Source organism: Anopheles coustani, chromosome 3 (genome assembly GCF_943734705.1).
Source record: "Anopheles coustani chromosome 3, idAnoCousDA_361_x.2, whole genome shotgun sequence".
Classification (NCBI taxonomy): domain Eukaryota; kingdom Metazoa; phylum Arthropoda; class Insecta; order Diptera; family Culicidae; genus Anopheles; species Anopheles coustani.
The window spans coordinates 12,392,401-12,416,992 of NC_071288.1; the positions used below are offsets into that span (position 1 = coordinate 12,392,401).

The 24,592-nt window shown below is 46.6% G+C and overlaps 1 protein-coding gene across 1 annotated transcript in view; it reads right to left on the minus strand.

Moving 5' to 3' along the window:
• LOC131259723 (uncharacterized) overlaps positions 1–24,592 on the minus strand; it is a 154,331-nt gene that overhangs the window by 26,928 nt on the left and 102,811 nt on the right. Inside the window, exons 6-7 of the mRNA XM_058261296.1 lie at positions 17,768–17,908; positions 3,414–3,538 (exon numbers count right to left, since the gene is read on the minus strand). Coding sequence (XP_058117279.1) covers positions 3,414–3,538; positions 17,768–17,908 — 266 coding nt within the window. The remainder of the gene's footprint in view (positions 1–3,413; positions 3,539–17,767; positions 17,909–24,592) is intronic.

The following is a 24,592-nucleotide window of genomic DNA, read 5'->3' on the forward strand; positions in this document are numbered from 1 at the left end:
AAACGCAAAACAAGCAACCAAAACTAACAAAACGCCATTTTTCGTCGGACAGAACGGGCCCTCCGGCAGAACAAAAGGGTAGCTTAGAACAAAAGGTGGTTGACAGGGGGTGGGAAAAGCTGGAAAGTGTTGTACCGTCTCACGTCCTCCATCGGCCTCCATCACGGCTCCGGAGGTCGCTAGCGATCGGCGGGGGCCAAGAGTTTTTACGACCTGTCATCTGTTTCCACCCCACTCGGCGTCCCATTAGGGCCGAACCGGCGCACCGGGCGCCCGAAGAAAATGGCGACCCATCATTCTTCCAGCCAGCGGACGAAACTTTCGCTTTCGACGGAATCCGTATAACAAGCTCCGGACCGGAGCCGGACCTCGGATTCGGATCCAGCCACGGACCACGTCCACGGACAAAGGAATGAAAAAAAAAATGGCCGATAGCAAAAAAGGTACAAAACCCTGTGTCTTTCTCGCGTATTTCCACCGACCGCCGAACGCGTCACGCTGGCTAATGAGTGGAAATGATCCTAGTTAGTTTTCCAAAGGGCTAGGACAAGGCCAAGGTAGGGAGGAAAAAAGGAACGCAGACCAAACTCAACAAGTTTGGCGTCGGTCAAAGCGTGGGTTCGGCTTTTGTCTAGTAATTCCTGCTAAACCCGGCACGATGCAGATGGTACGGAGCGTGTACGGAGTTTGAAAACAAAAAACAAAATCCATCCCGAAAATGTTGAAGGACTATTCAAGTACACGCGAACATCCAATCGTCACCATCGTGCACATCAAACCCCCTCCAGACGTATCAAAAAGTTAGACATTTTGGCAAAAAATTAAATAGACTCCTCACGACTGCCATGCACAGTGGGTGTGTTGGTAGCCTTTCGCTCCCAAATTTTACACAAACTCAAAAAGAAAACACTAGAAAATCATACATACTTTTTTTTATAAATGCATGATAGCGGAATTTTCCTGAACATTGTATGTTTTTACATAAATTTTTACAGTTCAACAAAAAATTTAAATGAGTGTAAGAAAAAAAATTAGGAGACATGCTTTGAAACTTTCACGTTTTTAACTCTATTGCATTCCTTATACAGAACACTTAAATAGTTACAAAGCACTTGAACAACAGATTCACAAAAATATTTATTTTCGTGCCCTATCAACAGCTAAAAATATTAAAAAGTGGAATTGAATGTTAGCTGATCGTTATAAAACGTATGTTAATGTTGTATATGAGTTTAAGCACACAAATACTGCTGTCTATATTAAAAAAAATGTGAGACGATTGTAAAGATGGTAAAAATATCCTTTGGGAAGTAAGAAAACTTTACGTTTGTGTATAATTTCAAAATAATGGAGAAAAGACATTTCAAAACAGTTGCTTTTCGAAAATTAAGCGATTTTTGTTGTTTAAATAATGAGATGTAGAATTTAATCTACGGAAAAACCTCACAGAACGGCAACATTCTATCTAGTGCATTCCGGTGAACCATAGTGCCCAGACGAGGTAATTGAAACCGCTGGTGTAGGTGAACTTTTCTTTTGAATTTTCCTGTCGATGTACCTAGCACTCGACGAAAAAAGAGTTGCATCGGTTGCGTTGTAGTAGCAATGGTTATCGTTCGGACAGGGTGAGTATCCTGCGGTCGCCAGAAAAGGTTTGACGACGGCGACACTCTTGACGAGGCCATTCATTTTCCAAAACCATCCATACGCGACGAGTGCTACCGTCTCTAAGGTGAAAAAAATTCAAACACATCGAAGGAAGAGCGCACACAAAAACCAAACAAATACTCAAGCAAAGGACTCACCCTCGGCTACAGTGGAGTTGTAGAATATTTACTCAACCGGCGCATCCAGTACCGAACGGCGGAAACGTTCACTACGCTTACCACGGCATGGTATCGGTATCAGCGCAAAAGCGGGTATGATTATCGATGCACCGACGGTTCCTTGATGAGCCAACGGGAACCAAAGGAAAGCGGGTTGATTCGTATCATGAATAGACCGACCGACACTCGACGGATTATTGATGCAGTCAGATTCACCATTCCAACCATCGAGGCTCAAGCACTTCCACTTCCGTTCGACTGCGCGCGCGCAAGCGAGCTAATTGAAATCGAGCACACATTGGCGGGTGGCGTAATGAAAGATGACTTCGAAGTACTTCAGAGAAATCCCGGGTCGAGGGCTAGCACACAGGGCACTGATTCCCATTTTTATTAAAGTCCGCCACTGGGAAGGATAGAACGGAAATAAAAACAACCCCCGACGGATCCTCCCCCAAAGCGGGATATAATCATTCCGCAATTCAAATGATTTCAAATCTGCTGACCTAGCGTTGCTCCCCCGAGGCAAATCCTTTGCTCGCATGCCGCAAGGTCTTTGGGGTCGTCGAGTGGCGATAGCATCGATCCGGCGGGGGGAATCGCAATTGCCGACCAAATCCCAACGCAAGCACCAGATTCGCAGCTTGAAGCTCATCGGAGTTGGGCGTCAATAAAATCGGATCGTTTGCCTGTCTGTCGGCATAATAATCTGTGTGATGCTGGATGCCCGATTTCCGCCATCGGTTCGTCGTGTGTGTGTGTGGGATAATAAAATGGCGCTCCCTTCGACCGTCCGGGCGGAAGTCTTCTCGTTGGCGCATTAAATAAGTTACCACCCGAGCACCTCTCATATCAACGTATCCAACACACACACATACACACACGCACGTGGCAAGCTGTTCCGCTTGGGGCGGGTATTGAAATTTAATGGAAAGCTTCTTCCATCCGTGTCTGAGCCAATAATCATAAAAATCAGACCCGTAGGGCGAAACCGGGAACGGAACGAGGGAACGGGCGGAGTAGTGTCTGCTAAAGTGGTAGCAATAGCAAAAAATAAAATGCCAAACCACCACCACCACTAGGGCCGAAGGATGGGATGCGATGAGTGGTCATTAAATTTGATGTAGCTTCCTATCGCGCGGCCATCCACGCTGTTGGGTTCGCTTCCGGCGCCGGGCGAGCTTTCTGCCAGCCAGGCAAACAAGTGTGCCAAATTGGATCTCGATAGGTTGGCGGGCACAGTCGTCGGAAGATTTGTTGCAGATTAGACAGCCCAATTACAGGACGAGCATTAATAATGGCAGGCGCTTCGTTTCGCTGGTGCGAAAGGTTTTAAATTTCATCGGAAAATATCCGAGCAAGGCAGGCGCCGCTTTTCGAGAACTGCGCAGCAACGGCGACATCGGCATGAGTCAGCCATTTTTCCGGAAATCGTCCCGCTTCGAAGCACTTATTAATTAACGCGGTGTCTTGTTCGGATTGTAAACTAAACCAACATGAATTAATGGTACTGTTCGCCATCGGTTTGGGCTCGGATTAGATTGGATGTGTATTAGGAAACAACGGACATTCCGGGTGACGTTTACTTACCCCGTTCTTCTCGCAAACACCGCCCGCATTCTTGAGGTCGCCGGTCCAGGCCAGACCGAGCGTGCCCATCTCGAAGTCGCGGTAGGTGAACATGTACGCCAGGCAGAACGCGTCGTAGTCCTCCTCTGCAAAAAGGATAAAGAAAAGCGGTTATGAAACGACATCAGTAGGCTTTGGTTCGCGAGCGTTTCGCTAACGTGCTGTTAAAGTTGTTTTGGATCCCGTGGCGTGAAGTGTTCAAATTTCAAGTGACAAATTATTTTGCGATAAGTAAAAGGGTTCTACACATTTCAAGTGGCACACAACTTCGTTATCAATCGACCAGCGAACGTTTGAATAATATCCAATGGCGTCGTGCTGGTGCAAGGTTCGCACCTGTCCTGAATTCGGTCGTCCCGTTCCGGCGTTCACCGTGCAGTCGGCGTACCAGCGTTGCGTCCGGGTGATTCCACCGTGCCCGATTCCGGTGACCTGCATCCGGGGGCCACGAATTTCGCGCTTCCGACGGTTCTATCTGCGCGGTGACGTGCCGGTATCGCGCGAGTGTGGTCCTCGCGGCCTGTGGCACTTCATCAAGTGGCACACGCCACCGGAGGAGCTGAACTATCGGCGCTTTTTGCCGCTGTTTTTCGACGGGTAGGTTTGGCAACGGCGCTATGCGACGAATTTCGAGTTCTATTCCTACCAACACGCCCCGGTACGCGATGCATTATTCTAGGTTGTGTGAAGTGACATTCCCGTACCGGGAGTTTGCCCGACACGGCGTTAGGGACCTGCTGGCGGTCGGAACCGAACGACAGGTGAGTCAGAGCTTAATGAACCCCTTTTCAAATGATGCAACTTTGTAGATGGCAACGGGAAAGAGATTTTATCAGATATGTACCACTTTGTACTTACGGGTTTACCAAGATTAATATAAAAAGAGGTCGCAGCACACTATGTAACGTGCCAGAGACCGTGAGAATATTGTTGACAGTTGGTTTGAATTTTGTTCACCTCTTAGTGAGCAGCCATTAAAGTGGGGTAAAACTGCGAATTTGATATTTTTCACAGAGCAAGCAATTGAGGCATTTGGTATATGTTCTGGAGGAAGGCTGTACATGAGGAAGACCATCACACTTCATTTAGATAGTCATGGCGACCAACAGGAACCATGTCCCATGACTTCGCACAGAGGATCAATTTCTATCCGCGAAATTCCGCGAACACGCCTCAATCACTTGTTCAGTTAGTGAAATATACTAAATGTTCTGTTAAACACAAACATTTCAAGCAGCTCATGAAAGATTTCAAAAATTCAAACCAACTGTCAAAAATATTCCCTATGTTTTTGGCTCTATGCACGGTTTGAAACGACCTTTTTTTTCACCAATCTTGAGTCGTATACAATGCAGTAACGAAACAAACAAGTACATTTAATCGTTGCCAACTTCATCGACGATGCATGTAAAATTAAATTCCCCATGAAAGTTGGAAACGCCGCCAAGAAAATTATTTAACAGTTTGGAAGACTTAATTTAGACTGGCATTTAATTGCTGGCCTTTGTGGGGCCACCACACGAGTGCCAGCAAGAGCTCTTCTGGTGCAAAAGCAAAAGCGGCACAAACACAATACCCATCCGTACGAGCGTCCGTTGCCAACTGTTGCACAGCACTGCCTCGGCCAACGGGAAAAACTCCTCGCGACAGTTCAAAGCGTGAACGTGGTGGAAAAGCTGTTTTTGCCTTCCATTCACTTCCGAGCCGGGGCGAATCATTCATTGGCCACTCGCAGTGGCAACAAACGCTGTACACGCCCGTTGACAGGGATGTCTAGTGACAATGCACCTCGACGTTCGTCTCCCCTCAATGCGTCGCCGAGTGGTCGAGCGAGTGCTGCTTGAAATTGCATTTGCCAGTGACGTACGGTGGGATGGAGACACAGCCCCGGTTGGAGCGTACTCCGAGGATATTCCGAGCCAAACTAATGCATCTCGCTCACCAGGACACACTGACAGACGCTAATGCAATCTGGTCCGCCGGTACGGTGGAGAGCTTTCGGTAGCGACGGCTCGAGAGCTGCAGGCGTTCCCGACTGTTGCGGCAAGAATGCAGATGAACTTCTGTTGCATACTCGTCTGTTCGCTTTTGTGTTTAGCTGCACGCGTGTAATAATGCATTGTGATCCATGCGACGGACTACCGGATGAAGCTTTTTAGGCAAAATGGCTAATGGTGGTTTAGTGTTGGCGCTCGCTGTTTTGTCGTCTCTCGGTTCGGTGAATCAGCTCCATCAAACTTTCCCTGGTGCGCAAGATTTATTGCCACATTTTCGGCGAATCCCCATCCATTTCGGTTCACTTTTTCCTTCACTTTCGCCCTGCACTATGGAGGGTTTATTTTGATGGACAGAAGAGGAAGCATAGTTGAAAAAAAGGAACGAAAGTAATAAAGGAATCCTGTTCAACGTGTCACACTCTTCCATTCGTCCTTCGGTTGTGAAACGTGATGTTGAAAGTTGGTCCGGTCCGTGAGCCGCGGGCTGTCGCTGTCACTTGCTATCAGTCGCCCATTTTGCCACGCACACACGCGCACACCCGATTTGCCACCCCCCGTAGCCCTTATGAGGCTTTTTATGTCGGTTGAACTCTGGCCATCATCACGCGGTTGTTGGTCGGAATGTTGACGTCGGCGTGTAAGTTGCCCGCTGGCTTTCCCTCTTCGGTTGACCTTCGCTAAGCTGCCATTCCCGGGAAACCTTACATGCTCTTTCCACCGGCTCTTCTCGATTGACTGGTCTAGTTTTCTATTTTTTAGTGCCCGCTGTTTTTTACATCTCCATCTACTCCATGTCCTTGGCTCCGGGATGGATCGTCCCGGCCTGAAGGCGAGAGAACGCCAGTGATGGCGTAAATGGAGTAGGCAAACACGGCTGATACTTCACTCACTTTCATTCTACCGAATGCCGGCTAGAAGAGTGTCATAAAATATGACCCCCCTGAGACTCGGCTGACCAACATCTCCATCCGCCGTTGACCTCATTCTCGGAAGCCGATGCAACACACCGACCCCATCGGGCATCGATCGGAGGACCGTTGGGGTGAGTTGATGAAAGAGAAATCATCACTCTCGATGCGGGCGAACGATGGACCGAGCTGGAAGCTAGCTAATAATCACCATCACCTGGGACCAGGTCCGGCTAGAGACACGCTTGGGAAGGTAACTACACTTTTCTAAGCGAGAGTCGGGTCTCTGGTGCAATCTGCAGCCGTGACCTGATGGTAGTGATTCCTTCTTTAGCAAATCGGTAAATTAATGCTGGGACTTCGGGATCCAGGGTCCATAAATAGTCCAAGCTCGTCGGACAGTGGACTAGATCAGTCTCTTTCTGCTGAGCTCGAAGGTGAGTCAACCTCCCACCCTTGTGGACGGAAGAGATATTTGAATGGGGAATTGTAGAGCCAACAACTTCTTTCACCGGCCGAAAGGCATACTGATGTTAATCATCATATCACTCTACCGGGCGGTATTTCCACAAGAACATGAACCACCCTCCCTTGATGCTCGAGCGCAAAAGATCCATTTCGCTTCAAAAGTGTCCCAACAGGTTGCAAAACAGGCACAACTACCAACTACCAACTGGCATGGGGGATTACGCAGTGAAATGTACCGTTTGAAGCCTTTAGGATTTAAATTTTAAATTTCGTTTTCTTTCTCCGCACGATTTGTGACTTTTCCGAGCACATGCAAATCAAACTAATGCCCGCCTTCGAACGTCGTTCGTTCGTTGGAAATCGTTCAAGTTTCCCCCGACACTGCTTGTTAGTCCCAACTTCGAGACGTTCGTGAAGAAAAGGTTTTACCACGAATCCGAGGCCACGGCAAAGTGGATTTACTATCGAACGCCCTCTGACGTGAGGGTGTTGTCTGCTCCATCATTGTCACTCCCGGTAGGCGAGGACCAGCGTAGCCCTTGATGTCACTGCGTATTGCTTGTGTGCGGGTACATAAGCCGACCCTTTTCCCGGCAGGTGAATCTCCTTACATCGTGCTCAGCGGGAGTGAGTGCATGTGGCAAAACAAACGGAATAAGAAATTAGACTCAACTTTTCCACTCCCATCGTGGATAGGGTGGTAGCAAAGTTCCCAACAGTCACGGAGCCAGCTGTGCCCGGCAAGGACTTATACACTTTAGCAAAAAGCCATCGATTCAAGCGGGAATCAAAAACTTTTCGCCATTGACGCTCGAGCTGCAGCCAAAATCGCATTTTCCAGCGTGATTCGCTTGCAGGGAGCGTTGGAGCGTGGGGTGGAGGGAGTTTTCTCGTCTCGAGCATCCGGGACGTTCGTGGTTGTGGTGTGCCCTTGCACAAAAACTTTTGCGCTCCGTGAAACGATGATAACAATATTCAAATATTGCCACGATTTCCATACAAATTCATCATAATGAGAGTTAAGAAAATTCGAAATTTGTCCCAGCTCGACGCTTAGCACGCCGTTGAGTTGGAGGGGCAAGGGACGACGAGGTCGTGCAGAACGATGTCAAGTGTGTTGCAACTCTCGCTTCCTTCGATCGATTTAAATGTTGGTCTTTTTGTACCGTAAACGACAAATTCTTTCCCGACGCTCACGACCTACGCATTTTCTTGCCAAAAAAAACTCTTAAACTTTCCCGCCCCAAAAGATCGATTGCGCGGGAAAAAAAGAAAATCCCTACCGAAATCAAATCTGAAACAAACATTCCCGCTACCGATCCCTGCGGAGTTCGCCTTTTGCGGCGCCTTTTGGACGGACATACCACCCCACGCAAAACCGAAATCTCGCTAATCCTCTCCACCGTCTGCGAAACGGACAGCGGCTTGACTTGACCCCCCTCCCCAGAGTTGGGGAGACAGAGGGGAGTGGAAATCGTATCGTCTTCCGTCAGGGTCGCTCCATCACCGGGCTGCGATCGCATAAACATAAATCATTTAATATTCAAATGAAGTTTTCTTTCCCGAGCCATGATACGCTCGCACCTCCTGGGATGTGTCCGGAGGGAAGTGGTGGTAGTGGTGATGGTGTTTGTGTCTACACCGCGGGTGGCTTTTATACATTTCTCTCTCTATATATATATTTCCGACACAACAACTGTCAAACACCCAAACAGCGCGCTTTACGGGTTCGTTCGTCTCTGGCAGCCCGAAGAAAGACGTGGCATGGAACGCGTTGGCTTTTGCTAAGAGTTGCCTCCGGCTACCATTCACCCAAACCACCCCACCCGATGGGGTGGACGAAATGGAGCTAGAATTAATGATTCAGCTGCATGCAAAATCATCATTCACAGGACTTTCCGGCTCTTCGCTAGGCCATTCATTCATTCGTTCGTTTGTTCGTTTGGTTCCCTTTTCTCGGGTTTCCTTCCTTGCGGTTGGAGAAGACGATTGTCAACTGAAGTTTTCACCATTGTATCTGATCGGCGCCCAGAGATAAACTTTCGCATACTTAATTACTCCACTCGAAGCTACCGAACCTGGCTTTCCCGCTTGGTCCGAGCGTTGTTTCCCCTTGTTGCGAAAAGCGTTTCCACTTGTCAAACCGTTTAGACCAGAGATGTCAAACATGCGGCCCGCGACTCCTTTGAAATAATACATGGAAAGTATTAAAACCTGAGTATTGGCTTTTGTTTGAAAGTCATGCTCCCCATTGATCACGCCGACGTATAGCGGTGGACAAGACCTAGGGTTTTATACAGAATTTTCGAAACAAGCGAATAAATCTGATTAACTACAAGAGCTTTCGCAATTAAATTACAGATCTTTAACAGTGTTTAGTATTTTAAACGAAGCAACGGTTTGAACTGTGAAAAATTTCGGCAAAATTTCAAAAACTTGGATTGCTAAGTTCTAGAGAACGGTTTTTGAATTGTATAAAGCTGGCAATTGCCAGAAATGAATTACAGAAAGCCGAAGAGTTCAAATATATTTTATTAATTAATGTGTTATAGCGCGAAGAGGAAAGTGCTTCCTTGTAACCATTGTCGACGGAGAAGAAAGATCACATTTTTTATAACGTGGCGTGCAAGCGATTCCAAGAAATAAAAGTTCGTGTTTTTAATATTCGATTGGATTTCGATGGAACAGATATGATCGTTAGTTATCTATTCATTTGTAAAACAAATTGGCCAGGATAAAGAGCTGTTTCCCATGAATCGATAAAACGATTGCGACCACTTTAATTAAATTTTGAATAATTCGGAAAAAAGGTATTTATAGAATGCGCTTAAACCAGCTTATAGAATTTTCTGATTCATTGGAAGCGGGGAGCAGCGAGAGCTCAAAACATTCAATCATTTTCCAAATTCTAACGAAATCGTATCAAGTTTATTTAAACATATTTTGCAATTCAGCACAATTGTGCTTTATGGTAGAGAGTTACCTAGTTATCTAGAGAAAATAATTAGAGAGTTCCCGATATTAGCAGATTCATAGCAAATTAATCAGAAGTAATTAAATGGACCTTCAAAATTTTCAGTTAAAATTTCTTGAAGTGTAAATAATGATTGCCTGTTAAGCTAAAAGCACACTAATAAGATCCTTTTTTCATAAATCCAACCAATGCTACGTTTTGGCCCGCAGACCTATTTTGGAAGGAAATTTGACATCACTGGTTTAATCCATTTGTTTCGCCCAACGCATTCGAAAAATCCATCCCTTGGGAAGTTGACATATTTTTCTAAACCCCCCTTCCTCACTCCAAACCCAAATAACTCCCCCCCAATGGGTGCTCTCGTTCGTAAAACGATGTAAAATTATTGATCCCTGCTGGCCACCTGCCAATATGGTGGTTTCGTTGACTCCTTTCGGCGTCCTCCGAGTGACGATGGCGAAACTTAAAATTAATAAACTTTAGCAGTTAGGACGGATGGGAGCCAACCAGCATCGCCGGTCGCAGAGCCGCTGGCAAGAGTTAACCATTTTACTAATGGACTAAACTTTACTCCCGCAGGCCGCAGCTCTTCACTCGCTGCCGCCGCTTGTTCTCTCTTCATTAGCCTGTTTGTTGGCCTTCTGGGTGACGTTCCCTTCAGCGGCCAAGCGTGGCGAGTGGCTTGACGGTGGTGCTGCCGCGGGTAATCTTCACTCAATCCCAGTTCAAGGACTGGGTTTTACCCCCCAAAACACGCCGGCCGTCGGTCCGGCAGAAAGTCACGGCCCGCCGAGGGCTGATCGTTCGCCGGATTGTGCAAAATTAGATTGACTCGTATTCCGATTTCCTTATCCTTTTAGCGAGCAAACCCTTCACGTACCACGGTTCCGTCCCCGCGTGACCAGTAGAGGGCAGGCGAATGCGCTGGCCACTTGATTTTTCCGCTCCAAAAAAGCCGACTCAATGATGGTAAATAATTTAATAAATTAATTTGATGAAGATTAGCGCGCTGTGCCCGTGCTTCGGGATGGGGTGGGTGGGCGACGATGCTAATGCTGATGACGCCAGGCGACCGCTGGGCACAGGTCCTCCCCACACAAGCCCTACCCCTCTGCTCCGACGCAGAGCGCTTGTTTGCATCATCAACATCAGTCGACTCTGCTCCATCCCGGCTCGCAGCGGGAAGAAGCCATCGAATCCTCGGAGCTTACTTCGGACTCCCCAGCGTCTGTTGTGACCCCCGGCTGGAGCAGTTCCGGAGAATCGGATGAAAAAATTAATTTACTTTCGGATCGTCGCACGGCGTCGAAACAACATAGTCTTTACGGTCGAGCGAGTCGATATCCGTGCGCCCCCACTGAAGATTAGTACCCGGCGAGGATGAACCCCGGGAGCGCACGGGCAGCCTCCGGTTAACTATCACCAAATTAAATCGTTCTGGGCAACGCTAAGACTTCGAGCATGAGATAAAAGCGTACAACACAACGGAGCAGGGATACCTCGGAAAACGGTCCTTTAATGGGTAACGAGGGCGGGCGGTGTGTCGCACCAACGGAGGCGTACTTTTCGACGAGAAACCGGAGAAAGCAGTCCGGAGAACGGAGAGATAGATCGAGGGCTTTATCGAGCAGAGTTGTCACAAACGACGCAACAACAGCGCCGGAGTTGTACGGCAGTGATTATAATTGTGGTCGTTACTTCCACCCGATTTGCGCCGTTATCATAATCTGCCGCATTTTTTCCACCATCTTCATTCGGCGTGAACTGCGATTACGATTAAGCGCGAGATGGAGACGCTTAACCAGACGAAAGCAAATGATAAGCAATCGGCAGATGGAGTGTATAAGTTATTTTGCTTAATTTCCATCCATCACCCACCATGTTTTCACCCGGATTCATTCCCATCCGTTCCGCAGATACTCGAAACCGTCCCGATGCTGATACTGCCGATGCGAGACGCGCTGGGCACGAGAAATCCGGACGTTATGATGGCCACGTTACGAGCATTACAGCAGCTGCTGCGAGTCGGTAAGTCAGGAAATGATGCCACCCCGTCCTTCAGACATGGCGTACCGCAACGTTTTTCCCGTCAACCTACCAGAGGGTGTCTGACTCATCTCCGGTCGCTTAATTCTGAAGGCGCCAGCCCCCAAAAAACCCAAACCGGATAAAGGTTCCAGCAGCTTGGGTACAATTTAACCGTTTGTGGCTGTGGGTTAGCTGAGGATTATTTTGCAGTCGGCGAACGAGCTGCCGGTCTACACTTTTGTTAGCGGTTAATTTAAGCTACATTTGGTGATGGTATAAGTGCCCATCCCGTGTGGGTGATAACATTAGTCCCCTCTCGTTATTGGCATATTCATTATTTTATTTGATAACGCACAAGAGTAGCATACATTAGACGCCCATCATTGCAATCACACGAACTTTTCCTAGGTAGAGGATCCCAACCTTGGGTAAACATATTAAATTGATCTGCTTCACGAAAACGGCTCTTCCAATTTAATTGTTAAATTTCCTCCTTGTCCCTGCTTGACTATCGTAATTAAAATCAACGCAAACTAGCATCAGATTATAACATTCGGATGTTTAACGAGCCGCCGTCCGATTTCAATAAATTCGAGGCAAACTCCCTGCTGAAATCTGCCATCAGTAATCATTTTCCGTTCGTGGCGGGCACAAAACTCTAAAACCGTTCCCAATAAACCGACGGCAGCCTGACGGATGCTGGCCATTACTCGGCCGCTGCCTGCGGTGCACCGACGCGAAGGACCGGTAGTGGGCGTTTAATTAATTTTGTTTATGGACGGTAGAAATGAAATGAAAACAACAAAATGGCGATAGCAGCAAGAAAAAAAAAAAAGGAACATCTCAATGGAACGTCCATTAAGGCATACTCTCTCCGTTTCTATCGCCCCGCCTGCCCCGGGGTTCCCTTCCGGCACTTTCTATCCGGATCGTTCTCGGAAGTGCGTCGCAGCGGAACCGCATGCAACGGGCTCCACTCCTGCTGATAGCGTTTTTATGGTTCCGGCACCTGTTGGGATTGTTTTAATGCCTCGAGTGCTTCGACAGCTTCTTTTCCGTACTTTTGTAGCGTCTGATGTTCTTTCCGTGCAAGACTTGCCCGCTCTACCTTACTTCTTCTTGGAAGGGGAGTGTGTGTGTGTGTGAGTGACATTTTTTAACAACCCACCACCGCCCATGCAATAACGTCTTGCTTACGCGATCCCGTTCGCTCACGTCGCGACCGGGGGCCGTTTCCCGTGAGATGATTTTACACACGTACGCGGGAGGGTGAAAGCCATTCCCGGGGTTTGGGGAGGGAAATTAAATTTTAATTTTCCATTAACGTTGGAACATGACAAACGCTCTCGTTCTGTGGGATTATACTCTGCCCATGGAGGAGGCGCCGGTGGTGGGGAGGGGTTTGCCACTGTCAGTTGTGACAGCTAATTGAAAATATTCACTCGCTACACTCGGCGTTATGGGGATCATTATAAAATAAAGAAAAATGTTACCCGAGCCGAGTCGTTAATCCCACGGGATTTCAGGCGCCACCAGTAATCGTTAGTATGTAATTTTGCTGTGACTGAATCGAGTGATAAATAATTGTACCTGCACCGCATTCGGAAATGCACCGTTCATTGAGGTGAACCGAGGTGAGTTCATTTAATGAACAGATAAGCAGGGGTCTTATACTGGAAAATATAGCAGGTTTGCCATAGAATTATTTTTATTATTTTAAAGCAAACAGCACTGCATAAAATTCATATAAGTATAGCGATTTAAAACAAGCAATAGATGCATCTAATAAATTGCAGTAGCTGTAAGATGCTGGATTTTTAATTTCATTGTCGGTACAATGTTTTTAAATTCAATTTTCTTCCAAAGAAGCTTGATGGTAAAATAAATCGCCGAGATGTACTATCTGATTCTTGGTTCTTTGGCGGAATTTAATTTTCTCATCATGTTTCGTACAGTGTCTGTGATCGTTACAATCTGGCTTTGTCTTTCTTAAACAATGATGAGCTTAAATGGTGCACACCACCGTTTGTAAAAGGATCTGAGCTAAATCTTTTTCTCTCTTTTCTTTCACTTATGGTGCCGATGCAACGAGCAACCCCTTGGTAGAAAAAATCATCTTCCACCAAGAGCCTACAAAGTGTATGGAGTCTCCCGGGCAGGCACTCGTTGCGTTGGTTCCGAAGGAAACGGCGGCGAGGAAAACCAAAACTCTCGTAGTATGTTCGTTTTCTCGATTTTTCCCCTCGTAGGGTGCAGGAGGGGGTGGTTGGTTGAGGGTAGTATTATTTTATGGTTTTTACTGTTGCCATCATTATTTTACAACATTTTACGTGGTTATGATGTGACGGTCCAGCGCGGCGCTGTGGTTGGCGCAAATTTGTAAAGAAAATTCCTGTGAAGGTGTGTAGGTGCCATGATAAAATTAAAGTGGTGAGGTGCACCGCATCGTGTGGAATGTCCTCCTACCGCTCCCAATGGACGAGTTATCCGCCCGCCTTATCCATACCACCAGCAAAACGGATAGATAAAAACGATGGAAATATGTGAAAACTCCCGTGCACGTCCCAACCACGCCCTCCTTTCGTCCTGCGAATGGGGAAAAAACCTGACTGGTTCCATTTGTTTATTTGCTACATGAACTCCTACCGAGTGGCGATGGAAATGTGCTGCACCCGGTGCGGGGGAAAGCGATGGAAAGATTTCCGAGCGAAAGAAACTCAAACGATAAGGTTACAAGGGGAGCAAGGAATAACAACCATAACAAACCATACAATAGGAGACACACTTGTAAAAAAAAAAAACAAAAAAATATGAGGAAAACCCATGCCTTTGCCCCATGCGGTTCCTATGAAATGCCCCCAACCGGGTGGGGGTTTTCCATATACAGCGGAAAAAACCGCTGACATTGTGCAATTTTCCACGTCGAATGTGACGTGTGGAACGACACCAAAAAAAAAAAGGAAAACAGCTAAAAGAAACGGTTTCCCTCACGCCAACGGAAGCGAAGGGCTGCGGATCGGGGGGAGTGGGGGGAAAATGAAATGCGGTGGAAAATTGCCAGAACAAAAGCGTACCCGGGATGCGCCTCCGGCGGTCGCCAGCAAAACCCGGGGCCGTACGAGCGTGGCATTTTTGTGCAAGAAAATGGACCAACCTCAACACCGCCATAGGGTGTATGTGTGGGTGTGTGTGTGTGATTGTGGGCTGCTTTTGTACATTTCATGCTGGCCCGAAATGACCGCCGGGAAAACGGGAAACATTCCCGCCCGGGGTCGAATGTAATTTCATGAATGGGAGGGAAAAAACAGCAATCTCCACAGAAAGGCACACACGTTTGTCTGTGTTTGCGAGCCTTGACGGTTGTGTGTTTTTCGTTCCCTGCCTGTGGAATGCCACTCGGTTCGGTTCGGTAATTCCCCGTGGTGTGGGATGCATGTAATTATTATTTAACGCCCATGTCTTGACGTTTTGTGCATTGCATTCCGTTCCGAGGCGCCCTGCACACGTCAATTATACAATGATGTTTTAATTGACAATCAAAGCGAGCGAGGGAAGGAAAGGAGCGCCGACCAATCTGCTGTTTGCCCGCTTGTTTTCGTTCGCAGGACCTTCGATCGGCATCGTGCTGGTGCCGTACTACCGGCAGCTGCTTCCGACGCTGAACCTGTTCAAGCAGTGGCGCGTCAACATCGGCGATCAGATTGACTTCCGGGCCGGTCGGCGTGTCGGGGACTTGATCATCGAAACGTTGGAGCTGCTCGAGCGGTGCGGAGGCCCGGATGCATACCTGAACATCAAGTATATGGTCCCAACGTACGAGAGTTGTGTGCATAATCGATAGGGCCGGCGTAATTGAACCGATTGTGTAAGTTTGCTTCTCCTTCGTCTTCTTTCTGAGGAATATTTTTAATTGTATTTTATTATAAGCTGCATGTTGCATGTGGATTATTTTGAATGTGTGCATTTTTCAGGGAAATTTTCAATAGAGAAAGGAAATGATGGTTTCATGGATTTCAACCGACATTACAACAACAAAATGTATTTGATGAGGTAAAATAATCATTTTAACTTCAGCAAGATTTTGTAAACATTAATATTTGTGAATTCTAATTTTTTTATTACTCATTTGAAATTTTCTTACTTTTTCGACAGCTGTCATTTTCGAATCTTCATTAAACAAATGATTATTCTGAAAACAGTTCGATTGCCAACCGATCGAAAAATGGTGCTGCATTCATAAAGCGGATCAAGTGGTGTTCGGTTCATTTGTGTTTTCGCTCCCGACGGTGCTCCAATTTCAGCTCACTCGTGCTACAATTTAAGAGCCAATCGGTCGATTTTGCCTTCTCCAGACGATGGTTCGTGCGTGGAAGCGTTCGATCCGAGCGAAGGAAAAGTCTATCTCGTACGCTGCCCATGTGTTGGTGCTGTGTTCCTTCGCGTTTCAACATAAACTTCCTGCAGAAACTTTCCCTCCCCCAGCAGGGGCTTCTTCAAACGATGGGATGGATGGTGGAGGCAACAGAAGCCCAAGCCCTGTCCGGAGAACCCTTCCATCGAGGGCCGCTGCACTTGTGGCCAGTTATTCAGTTCGTTGTTCAGTACGTACGCCACGTGGAGAATGCGAAGTGGTCGTATGCAATAAATCACGACCTAAATTGGATGGAAAATGGTAAATCATCGTTTTGGCAATTTTCTATCTTATTACGTTACTCCAGCACCCGTATGGCATCGGTTTTGCTTGGGCAAGTAATGGGATCAAAAATTTGACCCGTTTTTTCCACGAAAGCTCTCATGGAAAATAACTGCATGTGTGTGTGTGTGTGTGTGTGTTTGTCTGCGTACGGTTTTAATGGTGAGAAGTACAACCGATCCGTTTTGCTAAAGATCTTGCACAGAACTCGACTATCATCGAAAGACTATTACTTGCAGTGATTTGCGCTGATAATTGCATGGAATATTATGATGTATACTTGAAAATTCTGTTTTTATTGTATGTGATTTGTAGAAGTGTATTATGCAAATTGTTTTGATTTTTTTGTAGTTTTTTTTGTTCTTGTATAAGAAATTACTAGAGCGTTATTTGTTCAAAATTAATTTACACTATCGATTCCCGCCAACTGTATTAATCCAAAATGTAATCTTGAACAAGGTTGCTTCATTTTAGTTTTGTTCATCAATTTCCGTTTTTTCCGTTACTTAAGACGCCGTCTCCCCTCCGGTACACTGCCATCCTGTTTTTCTTCACAACAAATTTTGAGCATATTTGCATTCCAATAGAGGGTGGTCCTTCACGCTTAAATTCCACTCACCGTGAGGGTTCGGCTACGTTCCGGTCGTATCATGACTGGCGATGGTAGCGTACGCGCCAACTTGCAAAACCGCTCGGTAAACGATATCGAGCCAAATTGACGTAGGGACGCACTTCCGCTCGCGTCGCTCGTTTGCTCGAGCCGTTCGAGCCGTGGTGATGGTGGTGAAAAATGAGACAGCTTACGAACGGGGAGGACACTTGGCAGGAATCGAGTTTCCCGATCCACAACCGGTCCGCTTTATCCATGCACGCACATAGACCACTCACCCAGCGAGCGGCCGGCATTGAAGCGACCTTCAATGAAATATGCATTGCACAGTCATCGGGTTTTTCCCCCAATTGACGTTCGCCTTCGATTCATTCGGTCCAATGATTCGACCCTTCCTGGTCGTTGCGGTGAAGGGGGGTTCCTGTTAGAGATTTTCGGTTTTTGCTTGTTTTGCTTAGGATTTATTGGATCATTTTCCTCCTTACGCTACCCTCGCAAGAGGCATTTTATTATTATTTACCTACGATACCTGGCTCTAATAAAAAGTGGAAAATTATTCGACCCATTCCATGCCAGCGGTTCGGTACGGCATTTCATCTTATTTCGTACAGGGCTCTTTTCCCCAAACACCACTTACCTGAAAACAGCTCTAGGAACTTTTCCACACCGTAGCTGCCGGGAAACCGGTACGTGGGGTCTTTCAGCGCGTTCTGGTTGTGCACCTTGATGCGTTTGATCATGAAGGTGATGTTGTCCGGTTTGCCGTCACCGTTGAAATCTGTGAAAAGGGAAGGAAATAACACGAAAAGAATTGTTAAATGAAAGAAAGATAATCCAAATCATAAGATGACCTGTTTACACTTTTTGTAAAAAAAAATCGGTGTAAGGAGAGGAATGAACAATAAGGTGAAAAAATGTCCACGAACGACCGAGTATACCTTGTGTTATTAGCCAAAGTTAATCGCCAATCTATCACATGTAGTCGCTTTGACAATTGTGTGACTGTTTGTGGAACACGTCTTTTCATTTCCGATTACTTCTTTTTTCGTCTCGTTCTGCACACGAACGCCATCAACAAGAGAACCCACACCCACTCGGAGCCCACATTTCCCCATTTCCGTTTGATCCGCTGGGATTCGTCAGCACACTCCATATTGCAATGGTGGCAAATTTACCGATTCCGCCTGACGGGGCCCGAGATTCACGGTGGGCGGTTGGGGGTCCGGAAATGCATTTTTCCTGTCGCATCACGACCTTGCCACGTTGGGGCTACGATTGCTAAGGAGGTGCCAGCCTCTGTTCCACCCATGGACTGCATACGGAATCGAGTAGCAGAGGTAAATAGAAAAGGTGTAAACATACAAAGAGCCACCACGATAACTCTCCTCCAGTCGGGCTCCATCATCGTCATCATGTACTGGGAAGGATGGTTTGTCGTATTCTCATGTTCCCTTCCTTGGTTCCCTGGTCACCCTTCGTTCTTCGCGCCTTGCACTAAACCATTCTTTTCTTTGTGCACGGCAACGCCTGCAGGTGACAGTTTACTTCTCCATCACTCGCTCCCTCGCTCTTTACCTTTCTCTTTTTGCCCTTCCCACTCAAGCACACTCTCATGCGACGAGTGGGCTGTGCCGGGGGCCATTCCGTGCGCGCCGGATGTGGCCATGGAAGCATGATGACATTTGTTGAATGTTTGCCTTTCTTCCCGTACCTTAATGACTGACGTGTTGGCGTGACGGGTGGGGGCAAGGGGGCTTGGAAAAACCCGGGAGAAGGCGGACGATTTTATTCACCCGGAATCGGAAAACGATATGCATATGCAAGAGGGTTTCTTTTCACGTGGGTACGTATGGATGGATGTGGAAATGCTTTAATTCACAGGGTATATTGCCTCCGAAATGATGGTACATTTCTGGAAACAGAACACTCTATTCGGAATGAAATCGAAAAAGTTCTTCTTCAACTGTGGATCAAATGGTTCAAATAAAAAGGAGCAATCATATAGTTCATCAACGTTTAATCACGAAAATGTGTATTCATAGTAGTTCAAAACCATTTGAACCTCTGCTACGCGAACATTGTAAATATACAAAACAAAACAAAATCCTTTGCGCTCTCTTTTAAAACTATTTTATAAACTACTTCTTTTGACTAGGCAATGCTTTTAGAGAACTTTTCGTAAAAATATAACCGCATTCAAACGGACCATCAGGTATTCAAGTGCATCGGAGTGTAATCTGCCCGAGTGTATGCTGCTAAACAGCATAAAGCATTTAGGCAACCCTTTCAAATTAACCTTTTTTTTCATTTCCATACTCACATTTCGGATAAACACGGCCAGAGGGCCCTTTAATGGTATTCACAAATAAGCATGCTGGTCGGGTTGGTGAACACGTACCCGTAATCCATTGTTGCTTCAACCGGTAGGAACTCGGCCAGCTGCCTGCCAGAAGGCAGCTACGTACCGAAAGCATCAATGCGTTTCCGGTTCCGGCCGGCGGGAAGCCAGAAAAGTGTATTTGCCCGTCCGGTCGGTGGGCAACGATTAGAGCTGGGCTTAACTTTCTGTGCCAGTGCCTGGTTCCGGTGTCTTTGGTGTCCCGGCCGGCACTTCTTAAATGGGAACGCTTTTCCCCGTATTTCCTGTATTCGGGCCGACGGCAGCCGGGAACCGGTTCCCAGGGAAGTCAATGGTGAATTTATCGAATGGCCACACTCTCGAGACCGCTGCTCGGTACACCACTCTTCGAAAGTCTTCTGTGGGTTGTCGAGAGGGGGGGGGGGGGGGGGGGGTGTTTCCCCAAGCAGCGTGACACCGAACACATGCAATGGTGGGCAGGACTCATTTGTGTAAAAACATCAGATTCCATTTCCTTCACCCCCGGGTTGGCATTACTGCGCCATCAGTCGACACTCTCTGGCACATCAGTCGAAGGGCGGGCCCGAGGCGAGACGCCTGCGCTGGGCAGTAGCTGGAACGGCTGCTTAGGTGTTGCACGGTTCGTTTAGTTTAGCAAATTTGCCGGACTTCCGCCCACATCTCCGTAACCTGCATCGGGGCTTTGGCCCGTAAACGGGAAATGGAAAATGGTGCGCCCGGGAGTAAACACCGGCGGTTGCATTGAGTATTAATTAGACGAAGTAATGGCACGAAATAAATTATGTGCCGTGTGGTAATGGGCTGGGGAAAACGAATGTATATTTAACATGAACCGGTCAGGCATTCGTTCAGCAGGATTCGTATTGCCCAATGGAGAGAATTTTTTTTAACACTTACAAGCACCGAACAATGTTACGATGTTCGAAAAAAGGTTGTTTTGTTTCAATGCAATTTTTATGAATGTGAAAAAGCTGAAACCACAAATATAATTCTTTTACATCGAATTCTATAATTCAGATTGTAACTAAAAACTTGCAATTAAAATATCGAACGGATGTAAAACAAATGTTTCACAAAAAAGGGGATAAAAACCGCTCAACAATATGAAGAGCTTAAATCATAGAATAACTTTGCCAATTTAAGCTTTGTTGTAAATGCATTTCATTCATTCATTCAATTGTTTTTTTTAAGCTTATGACCATGTTCTTTTGTGGTACATGTAACGAATATGACTTCCATAATACTAACAATACGTGCTCGGTACGTTTAGTATACAGAGCCGTGCACAGATTAGTCATTTCGTTACTGTTTGTTCGCGGATTATGATCCACTCTACCATCATCAATAAAGCGATTCTCACAAAGCATGAAATTTACATATTTTATGCCGATCACATACGCTCATCTGCGTTAAATCAATCACAAATTAATACCGCAACCAATGTTATTATTATTATAGTGACGCAAAGCAATAACACTAGATTCCCTTGCATGGCAGCATCCGTCCGAACGCATGATTGACATTGATGTTTGCGTTCAGTGTTATTTTTATTTTCTCATCCAACTGCCTTGAATCCATTCTATTTGACTTTTTTTTTCACCCTTGCCTTTGTTCTTTGCCGCATGTTTTCCTCTTTGAATAATTGCAACCTATTTTGATTCATTCTGTGCCATTGAGGCCATTTTCATACAATGTGCAGAGACAATTAAAATGCGCTCCCAGCGTCTCAATGTTAATCCCGCTCGTGGGCTTTACAACTGTTTATGTTTTGCCATAAATTGTAACAATTTAGTTCCCCCGCCACTCCTCCCTGTTGCCTCGTCCGTCGCGGCACCATAAACGGAGCGACCACAGAAACATAATCGAACCAATGTTGCGCCCGGAACCACAATCGATAATTTTAAATTTATGCCAGGCATGTTTCATCTATCGTCAACCGCTTGCCCGTTGTGCAGTCGCTCCCTTTCCCCCGGGCTCCCCTCGGCGCGCTCTAGTGCGGAGTTTGTGTGACATAAATGTCGCCCGACGGCCCGAGTACCGACGGTCCCGACGGAGCTCGATGGAGTGTTCAATAACGACGCCGAAGGCACGTGTCAGGGACAGAAGACAATTATCGGTTTTCCGGTGTTTATTATTCACTTGAGGAGCACCATTCACTGCGAACCCGCCGGCTCACCGGGGCCGCTCACTGCGTGGAATGGAGACGGGTGAATGTTTTCCTTGCCCTCCCACCCTACGCTTCAAGTACCCCCTGTCGGCTACCCGGGCAAGTGTATAAATTTCGGTGCACCACAAGTTGCCCGCTCCGGCATCGATGACAGGGCACCGGAGGCCAACAATGTCTCGTTAGCTGCCACAACGATGAGCCGTCCGTTCGCGGCATCGCGATATGGCGATAAACAAGCGTAACCACACGTTGCACCGGATTGCAAGGGCGCGCTTCTTGGCGCGGATAAATCGGGAAGCTATTATTGATGGCGCCTGTGAAACGGTCTCGCGTGGAACACGTCTCCGTCGAATGCAGACATTTTATTTTGTCGATTTCACTAGCCGATCGAACGCCGGTTATGAATTCAATAAACTCCCCAGTGCTTGCTACGGGACGGTGCACTAACACCGTGTGTCCAAATCGTGTGAACGAGAAAAACAAAATTCTACTTTCGGGATAAACGAATACCTGGGGAAAACAGGTTTGTTCAATTAGCGATTCGAAAATGGAAAACTCACACAGCGTACCTATAAACGTCCCTAATAATAGAACAAACCAAAACCTAAACAAAAAAAAATAGTTTTTCGTACGTCACTACGGGATGTCCCGCACGCGAACACTCCCACTAGCACCCCTTTTTTGTCAGTACTCTAACCTGCGCGCATTGGTTTTGCTAACCTAATCACCGCACGTACGCATGGTGCGAATTTTGGACGGGATTGGAGATTTTTCTGCAGGTAGAAAAGCACTTTTTCCATTTCATTCCCAGTCGATCGTCACACTGATGGAGGCGCCTGGTGGGTGGAGTGCGATGGAGGCGCCTGGTAGGTGGAGTGCCCGGTACATCGAGTGCGATGGAGGCGCCTGGTGGATCATGCTTAATCGGATCGGATGTTCGGAAAATAAACTCCATCATGTAAAGGTAGTCGTACTTTGGAAGTAGAAAATGCCAAAGCTAGACCGAGTCGGTAGCAAATAGGTTGGGATTAGATTTTTTGAAGAAAAACAAATTCGAATAAGACTACAAAAACAACGGGGTCATTTAATGCTGCGAAATAAAAATCCAATTAGAGTGCGAAATTCGGTTGCAGTATAGATAGTCTGAAGCGGTATACCTGAAATAACCAAAAAAAAAAACGTATTCAACCCACAAAGCAAGAGACGGTGCACAGCGAGGAAAATGTTCGTCCGCAATAGTACCACACAACAGGATTTATTTGTGATCCACCATGAGGGGCCATTAAACTATAGTGAACTATCCAGTGCGCTATTGACAGAGTGTGTTGAAAGTTGTTTCACATGTTTGGACTATATTTTTTTTTTTCGCTTTTCGATGACTGTTCAAGCAAGTGCTTCCACGTTTTCCATCACAATGGAACATTGCGTTGTCGGATTGACCGCGTGTACAAACAAATATGTTGGCCACTATAAAGTTGGTCAAACTTTTTACCACCTACACCACACAGCGTTCCAGCCAGGGGGTGGCAAATTCCTGCTGAATACCGTACGAAAAGCTAGGCAATTGAATAATTTATTCAAACACAAACACAATCCCGGCCCATTATCGCGGCGCTCACCTTGTTAACCGCCCGTGGCATGTGAGGGTTGCAGAGAAGGGGTGCGCTTTTCCGGCGGAGGGTATCTCGCTCCCCGCACCACATACACACGAGCCGGGTAACAACAGCAACATGAAACTAATCCGCTCGGCTCGGTGCCCGGTGAAACAGTTCGGGAATTCCTTCGAGGGTCCACTGCCAATCTGTACGATGCGTACGATAAGCTGTTGGACGGTGGCAGGCGAAGGGTGCCCGGGCGGGGGCTAGAGCGATGTTATCACAAAACCAGCAATACCAACCCCCGCCCCACAAGCGCTATCGAAAAGGCAACACCGAAATAAAATATCTAAATGAATAGAAAACAACAATCCCTTCGTGAGGGGAGACAAATGAAACGATTTTCCGGGCTGTTTCGATTGTGTTTTCCCCCATTCCACATCACCTCGCCTCGTGCGCTGTTGCTGCTAGTTGGCTGCGAATGGGTGGATTTTATACAGGTGCAGGCTGGAGTGTTCGGACATTTGGTGCCGGTGGGGGTAGTGGTGCAGCTAGTGTACAGATATCTGGTTGTGTTTTTCCAGAACATTGGTTTGAATTTGTGAGGCAAGCGTCCGTCCTCCCTTAACGTTGGATGAATTTAGGGGATGAGGTTCTTGTTTTGAATTTGTTTCGGCTTTATGAACTAACCCTCTTTTTTTCCTGTCTGTGGAAACAGAGTTAAAATGGGAATCGGAGGGAGTTATGGGAGTCAACGAATGCAAAAACAGGATCCTTATGGAAAGAGAATTGAGTTGTATGTTCACAAGCTCTGTTCGTTTGTCTATTTTCAAATCAAGGCTTTTTATGATTCAGAAATGCTGGTTATATTGTGTCTTTTCCGTTTGTTTCCAATTATAGATCCAATAAATTGATTTTCTCTTATTTGTAGCCTTGCATTATTCAAGGAAAATAATGATTCAAATTCAGTACTCTTTTTCTCAGAATTCTGATATTGTGTATCTATTCTATCATAAGGATACATCTAGTTAGCTTACGCAATGCTGAAAAACACTTAACAGCTGCTATTTCTCCTTCAACTTTCAATTCATTTTATGTGGCGGTTGGAGTACTCCCGTTAGACGCTTTCGCATCACGTTAGTTCATAACAAATTTACTCATCTTCAGCACATTTCACCCCCTTCCCACCAGAAACTCCAGTGACATTTGTTCCGCTTGCCTTGCCGGAACGACATGCTGCCGGGCAGATGGTGGTAAGATTAAACGAGGGAAAATTCGTGCTCAACAAATCACGGGCGCACGCTAAGACTCTTTAGGTTG